This window comes from Anguilla anguilla, chromosome 14 (assembly GCF_013347855.1).
Source record: "Anguilla anguilla isolate fAngAng1 chromosome 14, fAngAng1.pri, whole genome shotgun sequence".
In the NCBI taxonomy this organism is placed as follows: domain Eukaryota; kingdom Metazoa; phylum Chordata; class Actinopteri; order Anguilliformes; family Anguillidae; genus Anguilla; species Anguilla anguilla.
Window position 1 is genome coordinate 12,927,642 of NC_049214.1, and position 24,431 is coordinate 12,952,072.

The 24,431-nt window shown below is 43.7% G+C and overlaps 2 protein-coding genes across 2 annotated transcripts in view; one reads left to right on the forward strand and one right to left on the reverse strand.

Annotated features, from left to right (window-relative positions):
• The window catches only part of LOC118213000 (DNA repair protein XRCC4-like), a 66,164-nt gene extending 52,233 nt beyond the window's left edge, over window positions 1-13,931 (reverse strand). The window contains exons 1-3 of the mRNA XM_035391584.1: window positions 13,826-13,931; window positions 7,222-7,368; window positions 5,652-5,842 (exon numbers count right to left, since the gene is read on the reverse strand). Of these exons, the coding sequence (XP_035247475.1) occupies window positions 5,652-5,842; window positions 7,222-7,368; window positions 13,826-13,874 (387 nt within the window). The 5' untranslated portion in view covers window positions 13,875-13,931. The remainder of the gene's footprint in view (window positions 1-5,651; window positions 5,843-7,221; window positions 7,369-13,825) is intronic.
• Window positions 13,932-14,036: 105 nt separating this feature from the next.
• On the forward strand, window positions 14,037-21,565 carry tmem167a (transmembrane protein 167A). The gene is made up of 4 exons (XM_035390777.1): window positions 14,037-14,152; window positions 16,214-16,323; window positions 19,783-19,817; window positions 20,223-21,565. Exons 1-4 carry the CDS (start codon window positions 14,150-14,152, stop codon window positions 20,291-20,293), a joined length of 219 nt encoding a protein of 72 aa, XP_035246668.1. The 5' UTR covers window positions 14,037-14,149; the 3' UTR covers window positions 20,294-21,565.
• Window positions 21,566-24,431: the final 2,866 nt, after the last annotated feature.

Below are 24,431 nucleotides of genomic sequence, written 5' to 3' on the forward strand. Positions count from 1 at the left end.
AGAATAAGGCTAATATCGCTGAAATGTTTATAATAATCCTGACAGTTATAATCATTAGGATGAAAAATGCTAATTCTAACCAAGGCTGTGGAGCAGAATCAAAGCAAGCATGGAGGACTGGAAGACTGCACATACAGAGGCTCCCTGGCAAGCTTTCCACCAACAAGAACACAAGCTAAGAATATCCGCTTAAGAGGAAGGCATGACTTCACCCACATTTGTGAGGTGTGCATTTGGTGACAGGGGGATTGTGGGGGGAAGGGGGTAGTAGCAGAGACAAACCGGGTGGTGTAGAGTGAGGTGAGTAAAAAAAGTAATTGTACAAACACATCAACCCAGCTGATCAAACAGCACACCTGTTCAGAGACTAGGGCCAGCCCCAAAACACCCTCCCTGTCACTCATCCACCAGGAAGGGGACATGGTTATCATGGACGGGAGAAAGAGAGGTTCTCACACCCAGCCCATAACACACTCATTTTCTCTCTCTCAAGAAACGGAGATACCATGTTTGCACACAACGTCGACAATATTCACTGCATGCCTACATAAATCACCATCTAACGTTTACGCTTGCTCCGATTTTTCAGTGTGTAAGAACAGATACCGCCACTTAAAAATAAAAATCCAATGTTGTTACCTCATTATAACTTATTGTCAGCATATGAATACAGTATGTTAGAGCAGCTTTGTTCTTATTTGTCAAGAAGGCAATGGTATTGTGGAATTCACATGTTCAAGCTCACCGTACAGCAACTGAAATTGAGCAGCCCCTTAAGTCATTTATGACACCATCAATTTAATTTTGTCATAAGCCCCCTCAAATGCATCATGCATACAATATCAGCAATCATGGAGCCGTTTAAACTATCATCTCTCACCGAGCATAAACTATCATCTCTTTCTGTACTGTCTGTGAATGTGTCTGTGACGGTGTGTGTGTGTTGAGTATATGTGTCATTAGCTATTAGTCATTTTAAAAAATGCTATTGTATTTTATGAGGTTTCTCTGGGATGCTGAAGTACATCCTATAATACAGTGTCCCACTATTTTATGTACCTAATTAGTAGGCCCACACCGCACAGTGGAAAGGGTTTTTTAAAAGCTTCCAATAAAAGGAAACCAAACCTCCATGTAAAGTTTTTCTCCACATAATAAGCATGAGGCCCACAGTCATTTTTATGGTAGCGAAGGGAGGTATTTTACTCTGACTCAGATGCTCAACGACACAATATCTCCACATCGCAGTGCCAACCCTTCCAAACTGTGTAGGCCTGCAGACAGACAGATGCACAGAACCTGCTCTGGTGAGCAGATTCTCTTTACCTTTGATCAGCTTACACATAAACTGATGTAGTTTAATTTCTTAAAGTTATGATAAGCAAACACATCGCAATTAGGCAATTTATCATAAGTGCACAAAACCTCTTTCTTCACTATTTCACATTGTAACGCACAGTAACACGCTTTTTTTTAGCACAGATAATTATATGTGCGAAAAGGTCCGGAAAACACCTCAACCCCCTTCCAAAAAAGAAAACTCTGGAACAATGGCGGAGGAGGTCTGCAATATTTCAGCATGCATTCATGGCAGCTGTTAGGTGTTTAGAGTGATGCAGGAGCCCAGTTCCGTCAATTAGGCTGCAGTTCCGAATGTTTGCCTAGAAACAGGGTGGTTGAATGCTCAAAAGTTTATACAGACGTCTATCAGAAAAACAACGGATTGTTTTCCTGGAAATTATGGATGGGCTGAGCAGAGAACGGATGGTTTGGGAAGTTTCCCACAGTCAGGATTTGCCCGGGGAGCAGGCCCGAGGCACGGTCAGCGAGCCAAAAAAGACAACGGCGTGCTCCGCAAAAGGCCTGTGTTCTCGCTCTAGCTTCATCAAAAAGCACGGCCCTTCAGACTGGGCTCCAGAGAAGTGTAATGCAGTGCAGTGCTGTTTAGCAAACAGAAGACAATCCCAGATCCATCCATGGGGCAGCCTAAAGCCTGGGAGCTCAATTACAGCCTCCAGCAGGAGCAGGGTGGTCCCGCTGGGCCCCTGCTGACAGGATAGCTGTGTGGTGAAAGGCCTGCTTCCATCCCCAGCCTTTGGTCACATGCCTTTATTTTCTTAAGAGGCACAGATGACATGTGACACCATCACTCACATTCCTCTCAGCCACCATTTCACCATTTTTTTCATTGTAATGAAATGCTATTCTAAAGTTAAGGTTTGCTATCTGCGACAACTTTTAAACTTTTTTTTGACTAACTCCAACACAGGTCCACATCTGTGTCAGTCACAGCACGTTTCAGACAGGACCCCAAACTCAGCCATCTGCTTGGCCTGCTAGCTCACTGAGGCCAGTGGACCAGACGCTTACCGGTCTAAAACAAGCCAAGACCGTTCAACTGAAAGAGGAAATCAGACGCGCATCTTGCGTCAATTTGCCAGCAGCCCAGTCCCCTAAAAGGGCCCGTTAGTGACAGTCATGTGTCAAAGAGTGCCATGCAGGTCCTCTCCCTGCCGCAGAGAAACTCAAGCACATTGATCACATTGATTATATCTGGGGGGGGGGGAGGGGGGGGCGGGGGAGGGGGTGAGATAAGCAGTCTTGCCTTCCCCTGATCTCACATTCTCCCCCAGAAGGATATGGGGTGGGGGGGGGTAGTGCCGGCCAGTCCCGTTTGTTTAGGTGGAGCTGAAGCCCCTGGCAGTTGCTGACTTGAGACTTAGTGGGTGGCCCTTTCTGTCGTCCTCCTCACCCACCCTTTGCACATCAAGCCCATTCACACCTATCTCCCCACCTCCAGCCAGGCCCGCTATGGTATGCTGCCACCTGTATGGCAGGAGTAGTGAACAGCACTGCACCAGGGTACTCCAATGACAATGGCCCTGCATTTTTCAGATACTATGTGGTGTGCAACAGCTTAATTATGACAATTTTTCGCCTGACTGTCTGACATCCGGAAATTTACTTGACAAGCCTAGGCTGGATGGCTTTGTGTCATCCTCAAATACTGTGTTTTATGGTCCATTGTAACAGTTCCTGTAATGGCACATTAAAATTGTTCACTGATATGGGGGTCCTACTGCTATGTGCTATGAAAGACAAAAGGGCTCTCTCATATTCCACAAGTTGCCCCTCCCCTGCTTCTAAGTGTACATTATGTGTAATTATTAGGCACAGTCAACCCTCGATAACTACATGCGCTAAAGAGTTATAATTGTACACATAACCAGAGTATGCATTTAACAGAGGTAAGCAAAGTTGATGGTATTACCATGAGATCAGCAGCATATTATGAATTATTTTCTCAGCCTCAAAATGGCTTCCTTGACTTTCACTGGCACGAGTCTAGTGCCCACGTGGCACTAAACACCAAAGACAGACTCCAAAGCCAATCAAAAGTCTTGACTCAAGACTAGACGCTCTCTTATACTTGCATTAGGGAAGCAGTAGAACACACCTGACCAATCAGAAATACATGTGAAGGCATTTGGAGCCACCCTGAAATGGGGGGACTACGTATAAAGAGTTCTGTACTGTATACATTATGCAACATAAATAAATAAAAATACCCTTTAATAAAAACTGAAAAGCACTTTAACCACATATGAATCACTTGATTCCAAATCTAAAATTGGGGAGTTCCACGCCAAATCATGAAAGAAATATTCCTTTGTCCCAAATGCAAAGGCAAACACAGAAACACACACCCACACACACATACACGCTCACACACTAATCACTGTTTACCCAAAACCACAGCAACAACAATTCAATCAGTCTGTCAGCAGGGACTACTGGGTCCTGTTGGTGTTGAGTCTGGGAGGTCTTGGATTCAAAAGAGCAGATCATTTTGGCTTCTGTACAATCTATCAATGCATTCATCCAGTTTAAGCATTTTCAAAACATGTCCATGAACTAGTCTAAAGCCCTGCATCAACATTAATACTCAAGGGGAAAAATTCTGCATAAAACGCCAAAGATACTGGAGCAATCCAAGATTTACATAACTCACAGAAGCATTTTTCAGACTAAATAACAATGAAAACTTGACTTGGTGCAAGTTATTTAAAGCTACGGCCATCAGACAGTATCATTTGATTTTTATTGCCTTTGGGCTAATGGGGGGAAATGGCTACAGAATGGTCCATGAAGCATCGTTTGGCAATCAAGAAAACCAACACCAAGCAAACCGAGCAGGGGAGTGCCTGGAGTAGACATTTCTATAGTCCAGGTGTTACTCTGAATTGCTCTTGCTAATCTAAAGAATAATTGAAAGAATCAGTTTTTAAGCTCACTCTTTGTCCTTCATCAAACTGTACAGATACCCCAACCCAAACATCAAAGCCACCAAAAACCTCATTTGTGCTAGTCTTCGAGAGCACAGTGGTCTGAGACTAATACAGTAGGGAGGGTGGAGGCCCAATGACCAGGGAGACACTGCTGATGGTTTTCTGAACACGGAGAACAAGACGCGCTGATGGGCTGTGGGCTGAGGACCACCGATCCAACCTCAAAAGTAGGGTCCAATCAGGAGATTAGGTCCCAGCAAAACTCCATTTACATCTTAATTTCATTTTTATGTGGGGGAGAGGGGGCTGGTACTGGGTGATACCAATGGTAAATGGTAAATGGACTGCATTTATATAGCGCTTTTATCCAAAGCGCTTTACAATTGATGCCTCTCATTCGCCAGAGCAGTTAGGGGTTAGGGGTTAGGTGTCTTGCTCAAGGACACTTCGACATGCCCAGGGTGGGGTTTGAACCGGCAACCCTCCGACTGCCAGACAATCGGTCTTACCTCCTGAGCTATGTCGCCCCAATGAGGGAGGAATACGGCATGTTGAATTTAAATAACTCTCATAAAACAGTGCATTTCAATTTAAGAATTACTGCTACATTCTGTGGCCAACGGACCCTAAATTACTTAGCTCATTAACCTAGGGGCTTTGTAACGTAACCCCAAAATCCACCAAGGAATCCACCCTCACTTCAGTTACAAAGTTTGGAGCTCATCGGTGACTTAAAGCAAAAAAGAAATACAGCTTCATTAGTGAGTTACTTGTGAGTTGTGACCAAAACTGAAAAATAAATATTCATATTCGAGACATGTAAAGGGCAGTGATCCATAACAAGCATCGCATAACATAATTTATGTATCTGTGCTGTACAAGACCAAAATGTGGTGAATATTCATTCTTTCTTCACATCTGTTTTACGGTTGAAAATCGCAAAGCGAAAATGGTTTGGTAAATCATATGTACAACAAAGTGCTGTGTTCTAAAAGGCATGTAGAAAGGAGGAAAAAAGCATTTTTGTCTAACAACCAATGCAAAACCAGTACAGTTTACAGCCTGACCAGTACAGACTCTACTGTGGATGCTATAGATGCTATGTTCCAGGAATATTCTCCATTTGACATCAAGCTTTTTAGAGAGAATCTAGAGCTGATGCGATCCCAATATGAAAGGGCTGGTGCTTCCTAAATGTGAACCATGGATCCTATTATAGGATTTAATGCGTGTGTGTGTGTGTGTGTGTGTGTGTGTGTGTGTGTGCAAAGAGCTAAACTGAGAGGGCCACCTCATTTTCTGTTTTACCTTTAGATGTATTACACTCAGAACTGTAGAACAGTAGTCCTTGCAACCACTCACCGAGATGTCCTTCTGCGCCTTCTCGTAGGACAGGTGAAGGACACCGGACTGGGCGGAGTCAGGGGACAGGTGGAAGGTGTAGCCCTTGGCCTGCTGTCCTTCTTCAGTCAGTGCAAGCTGAAGGTCCTGCACGTACTTCTCCATCTGTATCTCCATCTCCTCTGACTCCCGGATGACATCACTCGCAGATACTATGTACACGGACACCAAGAGAGAGGGATTAGCAATGACCATACTCAAGAGAGATGGAGAGAGAGAGAGACACAGACACAGAGACACTGATTAGCGATGACCATAGATGAAAGACAGCCACAACCCATTTATTCTCACGTGGCAAAATTATCAGGGTCAAATCAAAAGCAAGAGTCAAAAGTAATCGATTGGAGTTGATTTTACACTGAATATTTTGTTGTGTATACACACAGTCAGGAGGAGACAGGCACAGTCTAATAATGTAGGCACACAAACCAATGGAGCCTAACAGACACAAAAACACAATGCTGTGCTGCTCATTCTTGATTGATTTTCCTTACATCACCACCATCGTGGTGTACTGTTGGGAGCTGTGCTCCTTGTGCAAGCAAAGGCCTTGAATTAGTATCACTGAGATCACTGGGGGACCTTTGCGGGACTCAAATCACCCCACCATTCCAAATAGGGCTCTGGACCTCAGAGAAGTAATTTGGCTGATTCTTACAGACAGTTACTACGGTTAAGTCTCTCAGGTAGCTATTTAATGCTATGTGTTTAGTTAAAATCTGAGCGTTAGTTTTTCCCCCCAGAATATTCCCCGGCAGTGAAGGAACAGCAAGTGGTCACCGGTGGCCATTAAGACCAGGAGAGGACATTTTGAGGGCCCTTAAGTGACACTTAAAGTTCACAAGTTTAAGTCCTCCAAGCATTGCACACAATGAATGCCTGAATCCCTTTTTCCTGCTCCCCGGGCCGTCACACCACACACGGCACTACATTTACTCAACCCTGTTCTTAAATGCCCTGTGAAAAGGAGGAGCTTATTTTCAGTTGTAGAAAATACATCCCTTTTAGGAAAACAAACTTTCCCTTCAACTACTGTGCTTGTTGATATATAGCCATGACGTAGATATGTTTAATGTATTCATAAATTTTAGCGTAATGTTCAACAATTAATCTTCAATAATTTGTTTTCTTTTTTGTTGAATGTGTCTGAGGAGTTTTCCAGGAGGCTACCTCAATCACTGAAAAATGGGCCTGGGATCAATTTCAAGTTTTCCCACACTCATATTTTTTTCTCCTTCTGACTTATAGATGCACGTTACAGAAATTAATCTTAATACATTTCAGAAATGTAAGGATTATGCAATATTACATGGAAAATCACAAATCATATCCAGCACAAGGGCTCTTTGTGTCCACACATGGTTATGACACCCCCTGCACATTTTATATTTGGAGCTAATGTCAGTGTTACCCTTTTTGCTATAATTCTTAGCTGGGTTTTTTATTTTATTTTTTTTGGGGGGGGGGGGGTTAAGGGCTGATTCCAACAAACCCAAGAACCCAAGTTTACTCAGGGATTCCCTGGACCCACCTTTACCATCCCAGGCAGAGACGCCGTCGGACAGGGTGACAGTGAAGCCTCTCCCCAGCTGCTCTCTCCAGGCTACCTTCAGGAAGAAAGAGTGCCCGGGCCTGTTGGACACGCTGATCCCACGCACGCTGACACTCATTCTGAAGCCTGCAGACGAGATATATTAAAGGTGAGAACATATGGAGCAGATACAAAAAGACACAAATGCATTATGTTATGCATAAACATAATCTATGCATAACGTAACAAAATGGTGGAGCAACTAGTGTTATTGGGTATTCACCAATCTGAATTGGTAAGTGTTTTGTTGCGGTGTATTTTGATTGGTTCACACAAGTCAGGGATTGAGAGCATGTGCTAGCCCCTCCCATTGGATTCAAAAAGACTCACACTCACAATACAAGTTTTCTTCTTATTTCCTGTTACAAAACAAATACAAGGAGTTCCCCAATTGCCAGCTGTCCAGTCAATGGCCCACTACAGACCTCTGCTGGGCTGACAACTTTTATAAGGAGCAATCACTAAATTTCTTGAGACTGAGGGGGTATTGGCTGAATAATGTGATTTTTTCCTTTAAGCCCTTTTTGACTTTTCTAACCTGGTTGGCTACTCAATCATTTTGGGAATGCCCTGACTAAAAGTTTAAATGTTAATGTTTTACTATATTCTGGTGTATTGTGAAAAATTAAAAACATAAAATACACAGGGTGCAGTAATGGTTTTATCACCAATAGTGATTTTGAATGGATTTTAAATGGTCACCAGGGGGACAAATGTAAAAAATATACTTTTTTTGGAACAAGCGTTGCTGTTATAGAAGTTTTAGCAATTCAAGAAATAATCAAATGAATGAATCATTGTGGTCTCAGCTGGCATGTGTGGCACACTGCACCGTTCTGTATCGATAAAACAGGAATGGAAGGTTTTAATATGGAACACAGATGTGTCAGCATCAAGAAGTCAGAAACGCTTACGGGAAGTGTTTTACTGTGGACCCTGAGACACGTAAAAGGCTTTCAGCTCAATAATAATTGCTGCCCCTCTATCAGTCCCTGTGGATTTAGTCTTGTGCATTATTACACACAGGTTTTACTGTAAATGCAGGGTGATGCTTAACACACACGCAGTGCTAGAAGCTGCAACACACAGCAGGCTGTCCCTAATGAAAGGACTTCACAGTGTTGGGCTCCTGGTCTCTTCAGACCACAAGGAAACCCCACTGGGTTTGGCAATGGGTGTTCTGGGCCACCACAAGGATGCCGATTACAATGGGGAGCGTGGGGTGTACCAGCAACATGGAGAGCACTCAGCCTTTGTAGGGAATAGAAAGAGAGCCCAACAGAAAATAAAAGCGTAGTGGTAGATTTTTGAGAGTTTTTTTTTTACCCCCACAGTCTTGTACACTCTGGGTGTGGTCAGTAACTCAGGGTGGTCATTTCTCTTCTCAGGCAAAGCCAGTAGCGACCTTTGCCCTGGCCTGGATTTCAAGGTCATTACTCCCTTGAAATCAAGGCTTTTTGGAGGAGCATTTCAAGCTGTTTCTGGATCTTAGGTATCTTTTGAAATGAAAAAACTGAATCAATGTTTCCTCAGCCTTAAATACACTCACAGACATCACCTTAATTCACCTTGGACTCCACCGCTCCAGTCCAATGTAAAGGCAAAATTAGTTCCAGTCATTAATGTACTGCTCCAGGTGATTCGCATTGTCCTTGTCTGAGAGTACAACACCCAGTGAAAGGCTATTTATTAGCTTCTGACCCCACCAACATTACTATAATTAAACAAAATAACTTTCTCGCAATGTCATGTAATACACTGAACACAGAAACTCTATCAGCTTTATATAGGCCTACCTACAAGAACTGTGCTGGGACAGTGAGGATTGGCAAAAAGCTTTATTCACCCTTCTGGATCCATTAAACTAAAGAACAGCTGTCGCCATACAAAAAGAGCACTTTATGCACCCTAAGATTTTTCCCAGAAACGATTAACGGTGGCTTTAAAGGAAGGGCGCGCGGAATCGACAGGTAACAGGCACCCCCGTCGACAGATCGAGCCTGACCGTGCATGCTCTGCCACAGATTAAACTTTAACCCCATAAAAACGGGCCAGCCATTCATTAGTTACAGTAACAGCTGCGCGGGCGGCGATGGCCGGCGGTAATGACAGGCGTGAGCCCCGCCGCGCATTCTGCTGCCACGGAGACGCTGGGGCCAGTTCAAAGTCGCGGGAGGAATCCCGCGGTCCTGTCTTTAGCCCGCGCGGGCCCGAAATCTCCGTAAATCAGCTGTACGCTCCACCTGGACTCTGGGGACGTGCGAGGGTTCCTCCCAAAAACCAACGGGCCAGGCTGGTGCCAGGCAACAAGTGGGCGCGCGGAACGGTCAACAGCCACAAGCACAGCAGGGGTTAAATTTGACATCAGTCATCTCCATTCTGATAATAGTTGCAACTTAGAAGTAATGAGGGCACCGTATACTGTTCAATGCATTGCTGTCGTGCATGGAACATCCCTCAGCCATTGTTGTAAACCAAATGTCCAGAGCAAAAACCTTAATCGATACAACCCTATTGACATAATTCACCCTCCCTTAAATCTTTGTCTATTACTTTGTTCATTTCTGAACTTACATAATTTGACTTTTGTTAAACAGACACTGGAGACCTCCACCTTTCTACACATTTAAAATGCTCTTCTTCACTTTGCTCCCGTTCATGACGAGAACCTTCCCCATTCCCACAATTCCACTATTCCCTTCTCCAAGTCACCCAGACAAGTAACTCAAACATTTTATCCAAAAGCGCCAACTGTCAGGCGATAAAAAAGCACAGCCCTTTCAGCGCTGACTCAGACACTGAGAGAGCAGTTTAGTTGTTAGCATGTAGCCAGGAGCTAGCAGTGAATAACAGGCCCGGCTCTGGACACCGTCCTCCTGCCTGCCAGGGAAGCCCTGGGTCCGGCCCAGAGGCCACACTCCAACAATAGCGGCTCTGTGGGCCGCCAATCGTCAGTGAGGATGGCCAGAGCGAACTCATTTAAACTTTAAACACAGATCCAGTGTAGATCTGCAGCGTCTGCTGGCTGCCGTAACATCCTGTACGGGCGGGACTCACCGGAGCCGCTCACGAGTCTGCAAAGAGCGGACCGCAAGTGACAGACGGCTGGCCAGGCCACAGCCCGGTAAAACGCTTGCTCCTCGTTTCTTCCAGGCCTTTACTGCAGGGGTGCCCGCTGGGCCAAGCTGGCGGCGCCCACATGCAGGCGTTCATGTCCCTGTGCCAAAAGTTTGGGATGTTCCATCCAAGATGGCCCTGGCTGGCTCGAAATGAGACGGAGGCAGCCCAGAAACACAGGGGCAGGTATTTAATGTAAAACACACACCATGTCTGTCCCACTAAGCCATGAGAAGAGCCAGTTTTGATCACCTGCAATCCATGGCATTACCTCCCGGTACTGGTGAACATACTGGCACAAAGACGCATATGCCAAACTTTGGGAGCAAAGCATAACTCTGGGAACCCCTGATCTCCATGGTAGGGGCTACAGCACAATAGCATCACCATTCACCACCCAGCTGACTGGGCAGTCTGACTCTAAGCTAACAAAAAAAGGACCAGCCTCAGTGGATCTGTTCTATCACCCTGGAAAGCTGGAAATTTAAATCAGAGTAGAGCAAAGATATACTCTCAGAAATTAAGATACAGTGGAAGAGCATTTTTGTTCTTTAGGGAACAAATTTCACCCAGAAAGTACCATAATGTTCTATTTGGGTACTAATAAGTACCTTTTACAAACAAAAAATGTACAAATTTATTATATACTGCTGGCTAGGGGTACAGATTTAGGCAGGACAGTACAAAGACCTTTTGAGGGGCAGGTGCTCAAAGTGAGAAAAGGGCACACCAACCTCAAGGAACTATTTAATGACACCCAGTTATTGTACAGAATATATTTTAACAAAATGAACGGATATAGCCTAAATTTTATCAAAGGCCATATCAGGCACTTGAGGCAAAAGGGGCAGGTGCTTGGGCACCCAGAGCCACCCTCTCTGCACATGCCTGGGTATTGAGTACCACCCCAGTGACAAGCATTTGTGCCTTTACAGGCCCTTTTTCATTCCTTTGCTTCTGAGAGTGTAGCTGCAGGAGAGGAGAGCCAGATTAGCTACAAAAGGCCTGACACAGAAAACTGCTCCAACTGGCTGTTTTATCTGTTCAACATTACATGTTCGCACTCCATACATACCACAGCTCTTCACAAAACTTACTTCAACCTTGAACATCCAAGCAAAAGTCATTTTAATTAAGAACTTATAGTGTAAAAGCAAATATGCTTACTTGCATACTGACACAATATTTGCAGAAAACAAACAAAATATAAAGTACGGCATTGAGTCACGGGTCAAAAGGGGGCACAAGGTGCAACAAGAATGCATGGGGACCACATGGAAGAAAAGGTAAAATGCTGGCTTTCACTCAACGTCAGTGGAAGTGGAGATGATAAACAGTTTGCCTTTGATGTGAATCAGCTGATGTCGTGGAAATGAGAGGACGATATTCAGCATGATTACTGCCTGTGGCCTACAGTGCGAGGTCTGTATGAGGTCTCTCCAAACCCTCGCCCCAACAAAGCAAAAAGATACTGTATGAGTTCGGACTGACCAGGGGAAGATTTATGCTTCTGAGAAACTCGGGTTAAACCGCAAGTAGTCACTAATTCAAGGTGTCTTCTGAGATTAGTGGTTTGCTAATAACACATCCAGATTCTGTTGTACGGCGGTAACAGCTGTGTGTTTAAAACGCATTCCCTTCGTGCCCGGACCCTGTAAACCGGGACTTGCCTGCAGGCGGGTAGAGATCAGAAGGCCAAATGCCCACAATTCCTTGAGTGCACAGCATAGATGGGCATAATAAATTATCCCTCATTGCTCTCTACCGTACAGGGCCTATGCACTGAAAAAGCCCAAAGATCTGTGGCAGAAAAATAGCCCAATGATAATCACGTTTACATTTCAAACAAAGAAAGACTTACAGATCCCAAAAAAAGAATAAATACCGGGATATACTCTGCATGCAGATGGGAGCAGCTGCACCAGCAAGGCTAAAATTAAGCCAAAACTGTCACTCACCAGCCCTCTGATAATTACAGACTCAATGCCATTAGTGTTCAGGAATGAGCCCATCCGTCCCAATAACATACCTAATAGTCACAGGTTTCTTCTCTCTGCTGACTTTCGATTGGACGGGCAAATTGAGTCTTAATTAAATGGAGGCCTGTGAGCAAAATGTAGCTTATAACTCTGTTACATTCTCTTGCCCTTTATTGCAAGTGGTGCCTTTGATTTGTGTGAATCTGTCACATTCTCTGGACACTGGACTGCCCCTGGTGCCCATAATTTTAAGGTCACTGCATCCCATAAGAAAATTTCCAAACTCACTGCCACAACAATTACGTTACCCTGACAGATGTCCCGCTGGAGAGCCACTTTCCCCGACCGTAACCAAAAAATAAAATAAAATAGAACAAAAATACTTTCATACAGACACATCAGCATGTTGGATTATGCCAATTCTAATCAATATACAGTAAACTACTTTTAGTAAAGCTCAACAGTGTGAAAGGGAGCACATGAAAGGGTCATACAGTACGAAAAATATCAATGAAATTTAGCCAAGAGGTGATATCGGAAACGTGTGGCAGGGCTACACAATCCATTGCTAGACTACACCACAAATACCTACAGTGCTATCGAGCAAATCAATTTATTTATTCAATGGTGGCTTTTTTTTGTAAATTGTGAAAAATGTTTTAATCTTTACCTCAGAAGGTAGATAATGCAAATCTTGGACTGGTGTTTTAACCTTGTTTTTGACAGTCTCTATCCTAGATGCTTTGTGAAATCATAATCAATCCAAATATAATCCCACCAAATGTGTTAAAAGATTAATTGTTTGACGAAGATTAATGGGGATGGAATGTTATGGGATGTTGGGAGCATAAGCATATGTCAACTTTGCTGGGCTTCTGTATGTCACATAAGTCACAAGTTCACTCTGACCCTGTAACTCAACCATAAAAAGCACGCTCGTTAACGTTCAGTGCAATGCAATTCATGCTACATTACTGTATTGCAACAGTGACATGGATTATTTGATGTGAAACGACTATATATACCTAGATAAATCATATTAACTACATCCAACGTACATTCATTCAAAACAGTTGCAAAGGTGTCTAGCTAATCTAGCAACTAGCCATCGCAAAATACAATAGTATGTAAACAGTTTGGCTAGCTAATAAACTATTTTGATGTCTGTAGGTTAAACGTGTTTATACTCAGAGCACTTTCCAATATGTTCACAGCAATAATAGCAACAGTGTAGGGATAATAATAACAACAGTGTAGGGACTTAAATGTATATCACCCCGTTGCATGTACTGACAAATCCCCACGCATACCCGTTCAAAAAAAACTAACTTGTTCTTTTAGTGAATTAATAAATTTCCGATAGTTGCGGAAGCATTCGGTCAACTATTAACTGAAACAAAAGTACTCTCTCTCCCCCAATTTCAGTGGTGGGAAATCAGCACACATACCTGAAGGAAGTTCCGCTGTTTTGTCGCGAGAGATGAGTTTTGCTGACATCAGGCAGCCAATGAAATGCGCGTTATAATAGAGCACGTGAAGTATCGCGAACGTTGCTTTTCCCTACGCATTTAAAACGCGCATTCCTGTGATTGGTTTTAATGTTATACCTAAAATCATAGACCAATCACAGTGCAATGCGCACCAGCGAACATTTAACCACCATGCTTCTGTTTAGAGCGGGTACGATCCAATGAGAAGTGATAATGCTCACGTATTTTACGTACTTCCAGGGTCACACAGGAAATGTGATGTGGCTGTAGTGGACTTTCACAATGGTAAGCGATTAGCAACAATTAAATCGGTGCACCCTTATCCAAATTTTGCTAACTGAGTTGATTTTGAAAGAATTACGTTCGTGTTCCTATTTTAATGTTTAATTGCGATTCAAGGCAAAATGTCAGTCAGTATCTGCAGGATTAGCTGGCTGAGCTTAGCACATTAGCTACCTATGTAAATTATAGTTATAGCCACCCTGAGCCAGTAGCTAACGTTACACCATAACATACGAACTACTGCAGAATTACCCAGTATTACAGTCATAATTTTCTTGAGCTAGCAAATTAGCAGGTTATTGATTCACAACAGTTAGTACCTAACATTAGCTGTGCTCTGTTGTCCGATGTAGCTAATGTTAGCTATTCTGAGTAATTGCAAATTCATTTAATGAATAAGATTCAATAATAGTGACGTTGACTCGCCTGTTCCTACTAGCTAACTGGTTTGTGATTATTATTGGTATATTTATAGCTACGTGTCGTTATCTTGTTTGATTTGCTTTAATTTTTTACGAAGAAATCCTGTGATTTTTTTTTTTTAAAACTCTTCTGCTATAAATTTGAAATACTGAGTGTTTCACGTTAATGGACTGGTATATTCAGTTTGCAAAATCCCTGATTTTAAGCCTTAACGTTCTAATATAAAGCCTAAAGAGGAACTGGCTGATAAATTGTGCATTCATTTTGATGTGTATCATAACCAGGTTACACAGATTGAAATATGGGGTTGCATTCTCTTCATAATTTCCCTGTCATGAGCCTAGTGTCCACTGAAATCACCTGTGTGTGCTGTTCTAATGGTATCCAAAATGGTGGTTCACTTTTCAGTTCGCTGAGTATGGGGGGGAAAGAAAACTACTGTGGAAATTGCCGGTGTTCACATCACATGCTTTTTCACATATGTAAAGTACTTTATCGGTGAAGACCGGTTTGGTGAATTTGTATTGTGTTTTGGAAGCCTTTGAGGAAGAAGGAAAATGCAATGTGCTTCTGTTGCTCCTGCTCTGGAGGGAGTTCAACAATAAGATGTGCAGTGTATTGCACGGGAGACGGAATGTTCATTGCCTGGTGTAAACTGTGCAACACCTGTGGAAAACACACCTCCTTGCTCTTCTGTGTTCTGATGATAGGGCCTGTGTGCTATTTTGCCTGGGTTTGGCAAATGTACCGTCTCCCTGGCTCAGTGTTTTTTTAGGACTGCTCAATTATAGCTGGTTTTGCAACTACGGTGACTTGTAACCGATACAGCAGCGGCTACAGTGTAAAAACAGTGGGCAACATATGCATATACACACATCAGATGTATATAAATTAATATTGGATATAATCTGCATGTATATATTACTGCTGGGTGGGTGATGAATAGTAAACAAGGAATATAGTTTGGTACAGATGTGCCATATGGTGTACAGTGGCTATTCTAGAATCCTTTAATTTGTATGTTTTGAAATGGTGACTGTTGTTGCAGTGGCCCTTGAAGGGTTGTTGGTCATGAAAAGTGTAGATTGGGTGCATTTCTGAGCTTGAGCATAATCCACAACTTCAGCTGAGACGCAAGCTCAGAACCAGTAATCAAGAGCCGACGACTGATTGCTCACCTGTCCGGACATCCGCTCGTCTCCAGGGAATCTTTAATGACTGTCCTACTTCTGCCTGCAGCTAGCAGGGGCGTTGAGTGGCCAAGGGGACATATCTGGGCAAAGCACATTCTCAGGAGTGTGATTCTGTACTCTGTCTGTGCCCTCCATGTTTTTCTCCAACTTTGTCACATTTGCAGATCCACAGAAATCCTTCTTACTGAAAGTTCACATCTTTATGGTTTAACCTGCCAAATTAAATTTGCAGCATAAATAAATGTTCCTACTTATCAAACAATGAAAATAAGGCAACCTGTCTGATTGAAGTGATGTTAGCGTTTTGTTTTTTCCACTAACAAGAATAGGCTAATTATGCACTGCCAGACTGCTGGTTGACATAAAGTTAGGCTTGTATCATTTTTATTCACGTAGTGATTTTCATTTCATAGTAAAAATAGCTTTTTTTCTTTTCTTTTTTTTGCAGTCTGCCATTTTCAACTTTCAGAGCCTCCTCACAGTCATCCTCCTCCTCATCTGCACGTGTGCCTACCTCCGGGCCCTCGCTCCCAGCCTGCTGGACAAGAACAAAACCGGGTGGGTACGGGTTCGCTATGCTCACTGCAGCACAGAGCCTCCAGGCCAGGATGCTACTGAATGAGAGCCCGAGTCGCATGCCGGCCTCTTTAAGGAGGTGCAGTTGTTGCAGATTGGGTTTCGCCTTCGTGAGACGATGAACTTCCACATTCGACTGGCACTAATCCGTCTTGGCTCTGTGCTGCTTTCGTAACAGTGGGCCACGGTCACAGAACTGTAGCATACTTGCACGTGGAAATATTTTAGTCTTATTAGCAGGTATCTACATGCAATCTTCTATGTAAGTGTTAGCATATTAACAGGGTAATTGTGCTAGCCAGTTTGCCTGTGTTTTATTTCTAAAAACTCATAGCTAGGCCTCGCTTTGCCACATTGCAAATTGTTCGATGAGCCACACTTTCCTGATCATGGGATTACAAGCATAAATAGCTTTGGATATTTTCCCCAAAATATTCTGGGGGCGGGCAGAAGCTGGTGACGGTTGATCTTGAGAACGAGCGACATTTATTAGCGACCGCAAATTTTCTGCAATCTGCCCCTCTGCGATACAGTGGTGCGTGTTTAGTAAGAACCATTCGCCAAATGGAGGCATCCTCCTTACAGCTCAAAGAAAAGAAACAACTGAATGTTGTGCACGTTCTCTCTGTATCTTTGTTGTGAAAAAAAACAAGCTCCCTCATTAAAAGCCCTTCCTTAAAGAGGCTACAGCAACAGGATGTTGCCATATATTTGTAAATCTGGCGGAGTGGAGGAAATGAAGGGGATTATCCTCGTCCAGCCACCGGAGCCCTACAGATGATCTAGCTGAATGAAAGAAGACTCTCGTGATTCTTAGCACCCCGTCAGGCGGTTATGAACTGTCTGCTGTAGTTGTGCTGTGCGTGCAGTGCATACTGCTGGAGTGAGCAGGCTGTTTCTGTAACGGAGAAGTGAATGTGAGTTTAGACAAACGCATTGAGTGATCCGGTGTAGCAAACCGCCGGAGCATTGTAAACCAACAATCAGTCAAATTTACGAGCGTACAGTTGGAGGGCTGTACGTTGATTTACTGTGTCCTTAAATTGATAAAGCTTGACTGTCTCCTCGACATCGTGTTTTGCCCCTGTTTCCCAGAACTGTAAGTGCGTTTGTGGATTTGTTCGAGGACCTAAACTGTGAAACCCAAGTTTTTTCTTTCATGTCACACACAAACGAAGCTAATCTACGCAAAAAAAGTTTCTGTGCGCAAAGGAGGTGAGGGTGAATTTTTCCATGGACAGGACATTTGGGGTGAAACCACTCAAAGGAGCATTCATGTACAGTAGTGCAATCTCATCATCAGATCCCCGGTCATGATACCAAAAACACCGTCTCCCAGATTCTGCCCATGTGCCCTTTTGCTCATTCTGGACAGGGCCCTGCGGCTGATGTTTATGCCCTTGCACCATCAATGGGTTTTGACAGTTGGTCCTGGACCAGAGGAACACCCCGAAGGGGTTTTCCTGTTGAGGTGTTGTATTTTATCCTGCTGGCCCTCTGATCACAGCCATTTTGGCTCCTGGCTGTCCAAGAGGCGCAGCTGTTTTCCGCCTGGGCGTCTGCACCCCGCTGGACGCTTTGCGTGCCTGTACTACATCGTTAAATCAGCTGTGACCAGTCAGCTGCACAGATCGCCTAATTAGGACAAGAGCAACCTACCGCCTGCCGGTTATCAGTGCAACACAGTTTACTGGTAGCTGGTTAAGCTGTTTGTTTCTCTACTTGGCTGATGAGATTGTAATTGTGATAAACCACAGGTTTTCAGAAGGCACACTCCCATTCACCTTTCTCCCTGATGTAATCATGTGTACAGTCCAGGGTCAGAGGTCAATTACTTTTCAACTCAGGAAATTAATTCAAATGAATGAATCAAAAATGGCCATAATGCTCTATGAGGATTTTTCTGTTATTTAACTGAATTTCAGTTTACATCCTGAACTGACCTACTTGAAATGGAATTCACCCTAACTCTACGTTCTTAATTTACACTGAATCACGGCTGCAGAGAAACTTCTCCACAAAATAGCGGCATCCATTACAGCTTTTCTGTTTGCTTACAAAAATGTCACAAGGGGAACATGTTTGCCCAAATAGTAATGTCATTTCTTTTGCACATAACACATGTTAGTCCTTTCCCCCGTGGTCTTGCTGGAACCCTACAGCTCAGACCACAAGTGGACTAGAAGCTTTTTAGGCAGAGTAGGTACAGAATGTGACCCCCGGCGAGGGTCCCATAAGTGGAGGTCTGTGGTTTGGAAGTCCGGAGGGGGGGGGGAGTGAGAGGAAGCGCTTAAGCCTGCAAATCCGTCTCCATCAGATAAACACGCTCGCGTCCGCGGTGACAATTTCCGGCCGCGCTTTTCAGGCGAAGGGGAGGACGCCGCCCCCCCCCCCCCCCCGGTGTCATCTCGCAGGGAACCTCCGACGCGCTCGAACGGGACACCAGCATCTGCAGCTTATCTGCTGCCCCTCAGCGCATCTGCTGCACAGACTCCCCTCTCTCTCCTCTGGATCCCGTACTGCCTCTCCCCTTTATAAAGGCCGAAGAATTATAAGAATAATGCAGCCAGAGTTAAGCAGTCACATGACTAGGATTCTGGCAGCTCCCACGGGTCACTGTGGAAGTGCACTGTAACATTAGCTACTTATTGTGGTGGCTTGAGAACAGAAGTTTATTCGTTTATTTTTTTTAATTAAGAGGGAAAAATGTTTGAAGGTCTTTTATATGGTAGAGGTACATCAAAGTGTCTGCAGTAAAATTAAAAGGGTGTTCCACAGAGTAGTGACTTGTTGGTCTCTGCAGCAGTACAACCTTAATGCCAGACTCCTCAATGAATTCTGGGAAATTATACTTTTTGTGTCTTATAGAAACAGGCTGTAAAATTAAGAAGATTGTCCATAAGCCGCTGAATTATACTTTTGTTTTTATAGTCTGCCTCCCAGTTTTACGTACATGCTGCTGGTGTTCCTGCGTCACTGACTCTTCTGTCTGGAGCCCGAAGGCACCCAGTCACTGTGGGCTGCCCTTAGGAGGCAGAGAGGGGGCTCGGTGATGGAGAGGTTATATACAGACTAGGGGAGACGTACGCACATATACGCCGAGCTCCCCATAGATATGATGAGCTAGTCAGCGGCAGCGAACAGGCAGCCAGCCGCATCACACCACCCTGTGGGCTAGCCACAACCCACACACGGATTAGTATCGCTCCACCGCCACTGAGTTCAGATTCAGTTCAGATGGCTTACAGTGATGGCAGGCACTTTGATACGTCTTATGCAAAATAGATCATTGCAGTGACTAAATTTGAAATGCTTCGTCTTTTTTTTTTGGCTGAGGGCCAAAGTGATCTGAAATGATCTCCAAAAGTACTAATGTATAAACTGGGAATATTCTGTAATTACCTTGTGATTAGACTCATTTTTTTTTCTTCCTGTTTGCAGGGTTTTGGGAATATTCTGGAAATGTGCAAGAATAGGTAAGCTGTGAAATGTCCTGCATATATAATTTCACATTACGGAGGACCAGTTCTCTCACCCAGCCTCTAAGCCCCACATTCCTGCCAGCTCCCAATTAATATTAACATACAAAAGTTCAACACAAGCCATTAAATGAGAATTTTGAAGTCTGCACCTCAGTTGCTATCTAATTGAACAGGTAGGGAGGTGATTATATGGCTCCTCTCTTGTGTGTGAGCTTCTTCCTAGCGGTAAAGAAAATGCCTGACTGACAGAGTGACTTTATAGCAGGAGCGCAGATAAATGACATGCACACAAGGTATGCAAAGTGCTGTGATTGCAGGATTAAGGCCCCGGCTGTTTGTGTTTGACCCTCTCCGCGTCCTGCGTGCCGTTCTGAGCGTGCGTTCTGTGCTGGGTTGCAGGTGAGCGGAAGAGCCCGTACGTGGCCTGCTGCTGCATCGTCATGGCCGCGACCATCCTGTTCGCGGAGTAGCTCAGCGTAGCGGAACGGAAGGGAAGGCTGCGCGGTCCAACGGCGGCTACCGCAACCGCTTCTGAGAACTCTGTCACCGAGCGGGGCGCGTCATCAACGTAACGGACGGTTTCTATCCCATCAGCCGCGGCTCCGAGCTTTGGGGCCGTGGGCCCGAGGCCGAAACGTTGGCGGTCGGACTGCGGAGTCCACAAAAGCGCAGTTCTTCATCTGTCGAACCCGCGGAGCTTTCCGGAAACACAACATGGAGAAGCAGGCCCCTTGTAATGTTGCCACGGCGTAGAGGCCTCATTTTCCAGATCCCCCCAGCTCCCCTGTGTCATTACGCGTGTGTGTTGGAGGGCTGCGCCATTGTGAAATGTCATGTTTTTTTTGTTTTTTTGTAGTTTTCTGTCATCCTGAGTACAAAATGCCTTGTCAAACACCAAATTGTGGAAAAGTCGTCCCATGTGTTTGTTTGAAGTCGTCGCTCCTCGCTACAGTTAGCGGTTCCTGTGGAGCGAGCACAGCAGTCACCCATCCTGGGGGCCTGCACAAAATGGTCCAAAATGTTTCAGTGAGCCTGCTGGCCAGCAGCTCTTGTAAAGCCATTTAGAGTTTTATTTAAAGAGAAATCACGTTTTTGAAGAGCACTAGAATACAGCTGTTTGATCGTTTGTTTGCTGGTATGCAGTTTGCTTGCATTTCTTAGCATGAAGTCATTTCAAACTTTCCAGATGAATGTTTGGCCAGGGAACGCCAGAGAGAATTGCTGATCATCGCCACCAAGAACTCTCCTTACGCTTAAACAGATGTTTAGTAAAACAGGATTTAAAAAATAAAAAATCTACTTTTAAAAGAACATCAATTGGCAAACTGCTCAATATGCTTTACAGTTACAAAGTTATGTTTATACATGGCTATGTTCAGGTGAAAGAAAATAACGTGTAAGCAATTAATCGGATTCGTAATATGTTTCTGTTCATTTAAAAGGTAGTCTGTTGGATGCATTTCGAGGTACTAATTTATTAAAAAACATGACATTTTTCAACTGGAACCTGGTGTCTTCAAACCAAAGTTGTTGATGGCTTTTTACAAATGTTTCTTATAGTATCTGCTAACCTTGGGGAAACGGTATCTATAATTTTACATGTCCATCTAACCTGTAGAGAAGAATCAAAAGGTAGTTTCATTTAAGCAGCCACAGAAGACATTGACACCGGACAATCCCATATTGTAATTTATATGCACAGTGGGTATTTTTAATCGAATAAAGAATATATTCCTACTGATGACCTTAAGTCATTTGCTCTTATTGGTTCTTGCTGGTGCCAAAGTTCAGGGTTTAAGATAAATGCTAATTTGATGATTTCATGAGGGCATGAAGGTAAGTTGGAAAAACTTGAACTCTTGGAATCTTGTACAGAATTGTGTACTCTTCTGAAGAAAATGCAGGTGTTCACATCTGTGAGCCGAGCCTCATTTAGCGACAGGAGGTGTCAGAGAGAAAGTTCAACAAACGAGTGCGTGAAAGAAACCTTTACCGTCACGAAGACCCCACTGCGCTTTCCTCGCAAAAATACCAACAGCACCAGTGGTCTTCCCTGTGAGTTGGCTTTGTAGATCTGTAATGGCTCCAGATGTGGACCTTTTATGGCTCGTTTATAGCAGATGAGAAGACATAAATTGTGCAACATTGACGGCTCTGTGGGGGGGTACCAAACCCCTTATTAAACTTCTTCAGCGGTGGCCGGTGGAGGAACTGTACCCCCCTGGCCCTGTGAGGGCTCGGAGTAGTGCGGGGTTTGGGGGTGAAATGAGGCTGGGGCCGTGCTGCGTATGAAGCACCATTTGGCCCCAGGGCTTTTGGGAACAGACCAAAGAGGCTTTCTTCCTGTAGTCCACTCCATTGTGAGCTGGACAATGCAGTTCCAGGAGAAGAGGGAGCTCTTGCAGTACCCCTCCAGCCGTTGTGCGCTTGCCCACAGTGCTGATGTGCAGCATGCCAAAAAAATCAGTCGGCACCAGAACGGTTTCTCTTGACAGATCCAAAGTACCATTAAGCTTACCCTTACAAAGATGCATTACAAGTCAAACATGTCATCGGTGACATTAATCAAGCCAAGTGAGGGTTGAGCCGTTATAAGTTTTACTTTGCCAATGGAGAATACCACTTAAGTTTAGTATATTAAAACATTTCAGACTGCAATAAACAATGGCCCAAACTCTACAGTACAAACCTAAGCCTTTTCCTCCTTTTATTTATTACACATATGGTCTGTACTATAGCTCATGAAAAGTTCAAATGTTCAAACGTTATTCCCATGGTTTTAGAACAAGGGCTTAAGGAAACCTGTGGATTCTATGAAGATGGAGGAACCCAACAAGCTTGTTCAGCCACATTTTCCCAAAGCTAATAAAAGATGTGTGGAAATAGAATAGGCAGTAGAGTGCTATAGGGGTTTGGGAACTTAACTTCTAGAAGCTTCCATGTGTTAAAATGTGATATGACACTGCCATTGTAGTGTTTGCCGTGGTACATGAACTGCTCCAATAAATATCCAGATATTTAAATAAGGTATAATATGATGAGTAGAGCTCCACACAACATCACAAGGCCTTCAAAAAGTATACGTAGTATTTTCATGGTCATGGTATTTTAGCTTTAGAAAGCATTAATACATTTTTACTGTGCTTCAGGACTGCTTAATTAGATAAAAATAAATATAACATTAAAATCAAGCCATATAAAGCACTAATGCTATTTCTGCTTGAAAGTAGGTAATCTCTAATGAAGAAGTTTGACTAAAATTTAGATTTTATTGCATGCATTATGTAACAATATATACAACTATTGACTTGATATTTATGTGAATCCGGTCAATTCCAGACAGTTTTCTGGTTCCCTTTTCTGTCTTTTGGAAAGTCATCACACAATTTGGCAACATAACAAGCAAGCAAAAAAGATGGTTCTGTCTTGCTTCGATCGCATAGGCCTCAGTGAGGCCTTCTGTGGCGACTGTCTACCAGGCTGTCTGCTGCTGCACTCTAAAGGGCCCCACCCTCTCAGATGTCACCTCCAGGGAACAGAGGGGTTGAGGATGAAGTGATGTTCAGGACGGAAAGGGAAGGAGCAGAGAAAAGAGAAGAGAGAATGAGGAGAGGAAGAGTGAATCATCTCTAGCCTGTGGGGATGCCACTTTCTTCATTGTGACCAGGAATGGTCCTTCTGCTGCGAGCACAGAAAGTTACTCAACTTCTCTAAAATCCACCGTCATGTGGAAAATTAAATTTAATAGATGATCTCCCAAAACTGTCAGTATGTTAGTATCTGATTCTGGTCGCAATGCTACAGTACAGCCTGGTGTACCTAGCCCTCACTGCTCTTGTTCATAAAGGTATCTAGTGCAATAATGAGTTATTAAAACAGCTGTGTTATTATAATAGATGCATAATGCCCCTTTAGTCTGGAAGAGGAAGGAAAGTGGCCCAGTCTATTGAAAGTGTGTGTGTTTGTGTTGCACATTAATAGAGGCCTGGTGGATTGACCCATAACTTTAATGAGTTCTTGTAAATGCTGACCACACTAACCCATCTTTAAAGTAAAAGTGATAGAGGCTCTCTAATGTTTCATCCATATCAGGCAACCCTCTTTGAAGGCACTTTGAAGATCCTATAATGCGGAAACGTTTAAATTCTCTTAAATGCTCTTTGAACCCATGCAGGAGGTAACAAGCTCTTCCCTTTTGCCTGGGGAGAAGCCCCACCTGTGAGTGTCCTGTCACACCCCTGAGTCAGCACTAACCAGCTCAGGATGGGTCGGAAAGGGCAGAGGGCACTGTCCCAATAAAGGAAGCATAAAACTGGCGTCCGGACTCTTCAAAGTGCCCTTTCTCTGATGGGACACGGGTCACCTAAACTCTTTAATGTGCCGCTTCATTATCAGTTCTGAGGGAACATTTTACAATTTTGGCACAAAAAATGTGTACCACAAATCAAGGAATTTACAATGACAGTAGTCCTTAAAAGTCAAGTCAAATCAAGTCGGTTTCAGGGTTGTTGTTAACTAAATTTAATTTCTATCAATTGAGACAATGAATCTAAATAACTTTTTTAGGTTTCAAATAATGTAAAGGTTCATTTGAATTAACCTGTTCTG

Coding starts and splice junctions, on each gene's coding strand:
- tmem167a (XM_035390777.1), top strand. Junction 16,324..19,782: donor CTGGACAAGAACAAAACCGG/GTGGGTACGGGT, acceptor TCCTGTTTGCAG/GGTTTTGGGAATATTCTGGA. Junction 19,818..20,222: donor CTGGAAATGTGCAAGAATAG/GTAAGCTGTGAA, acceptor GCTGGGTTGCAG/GTGAGCGGAAGAGCCCGTAC.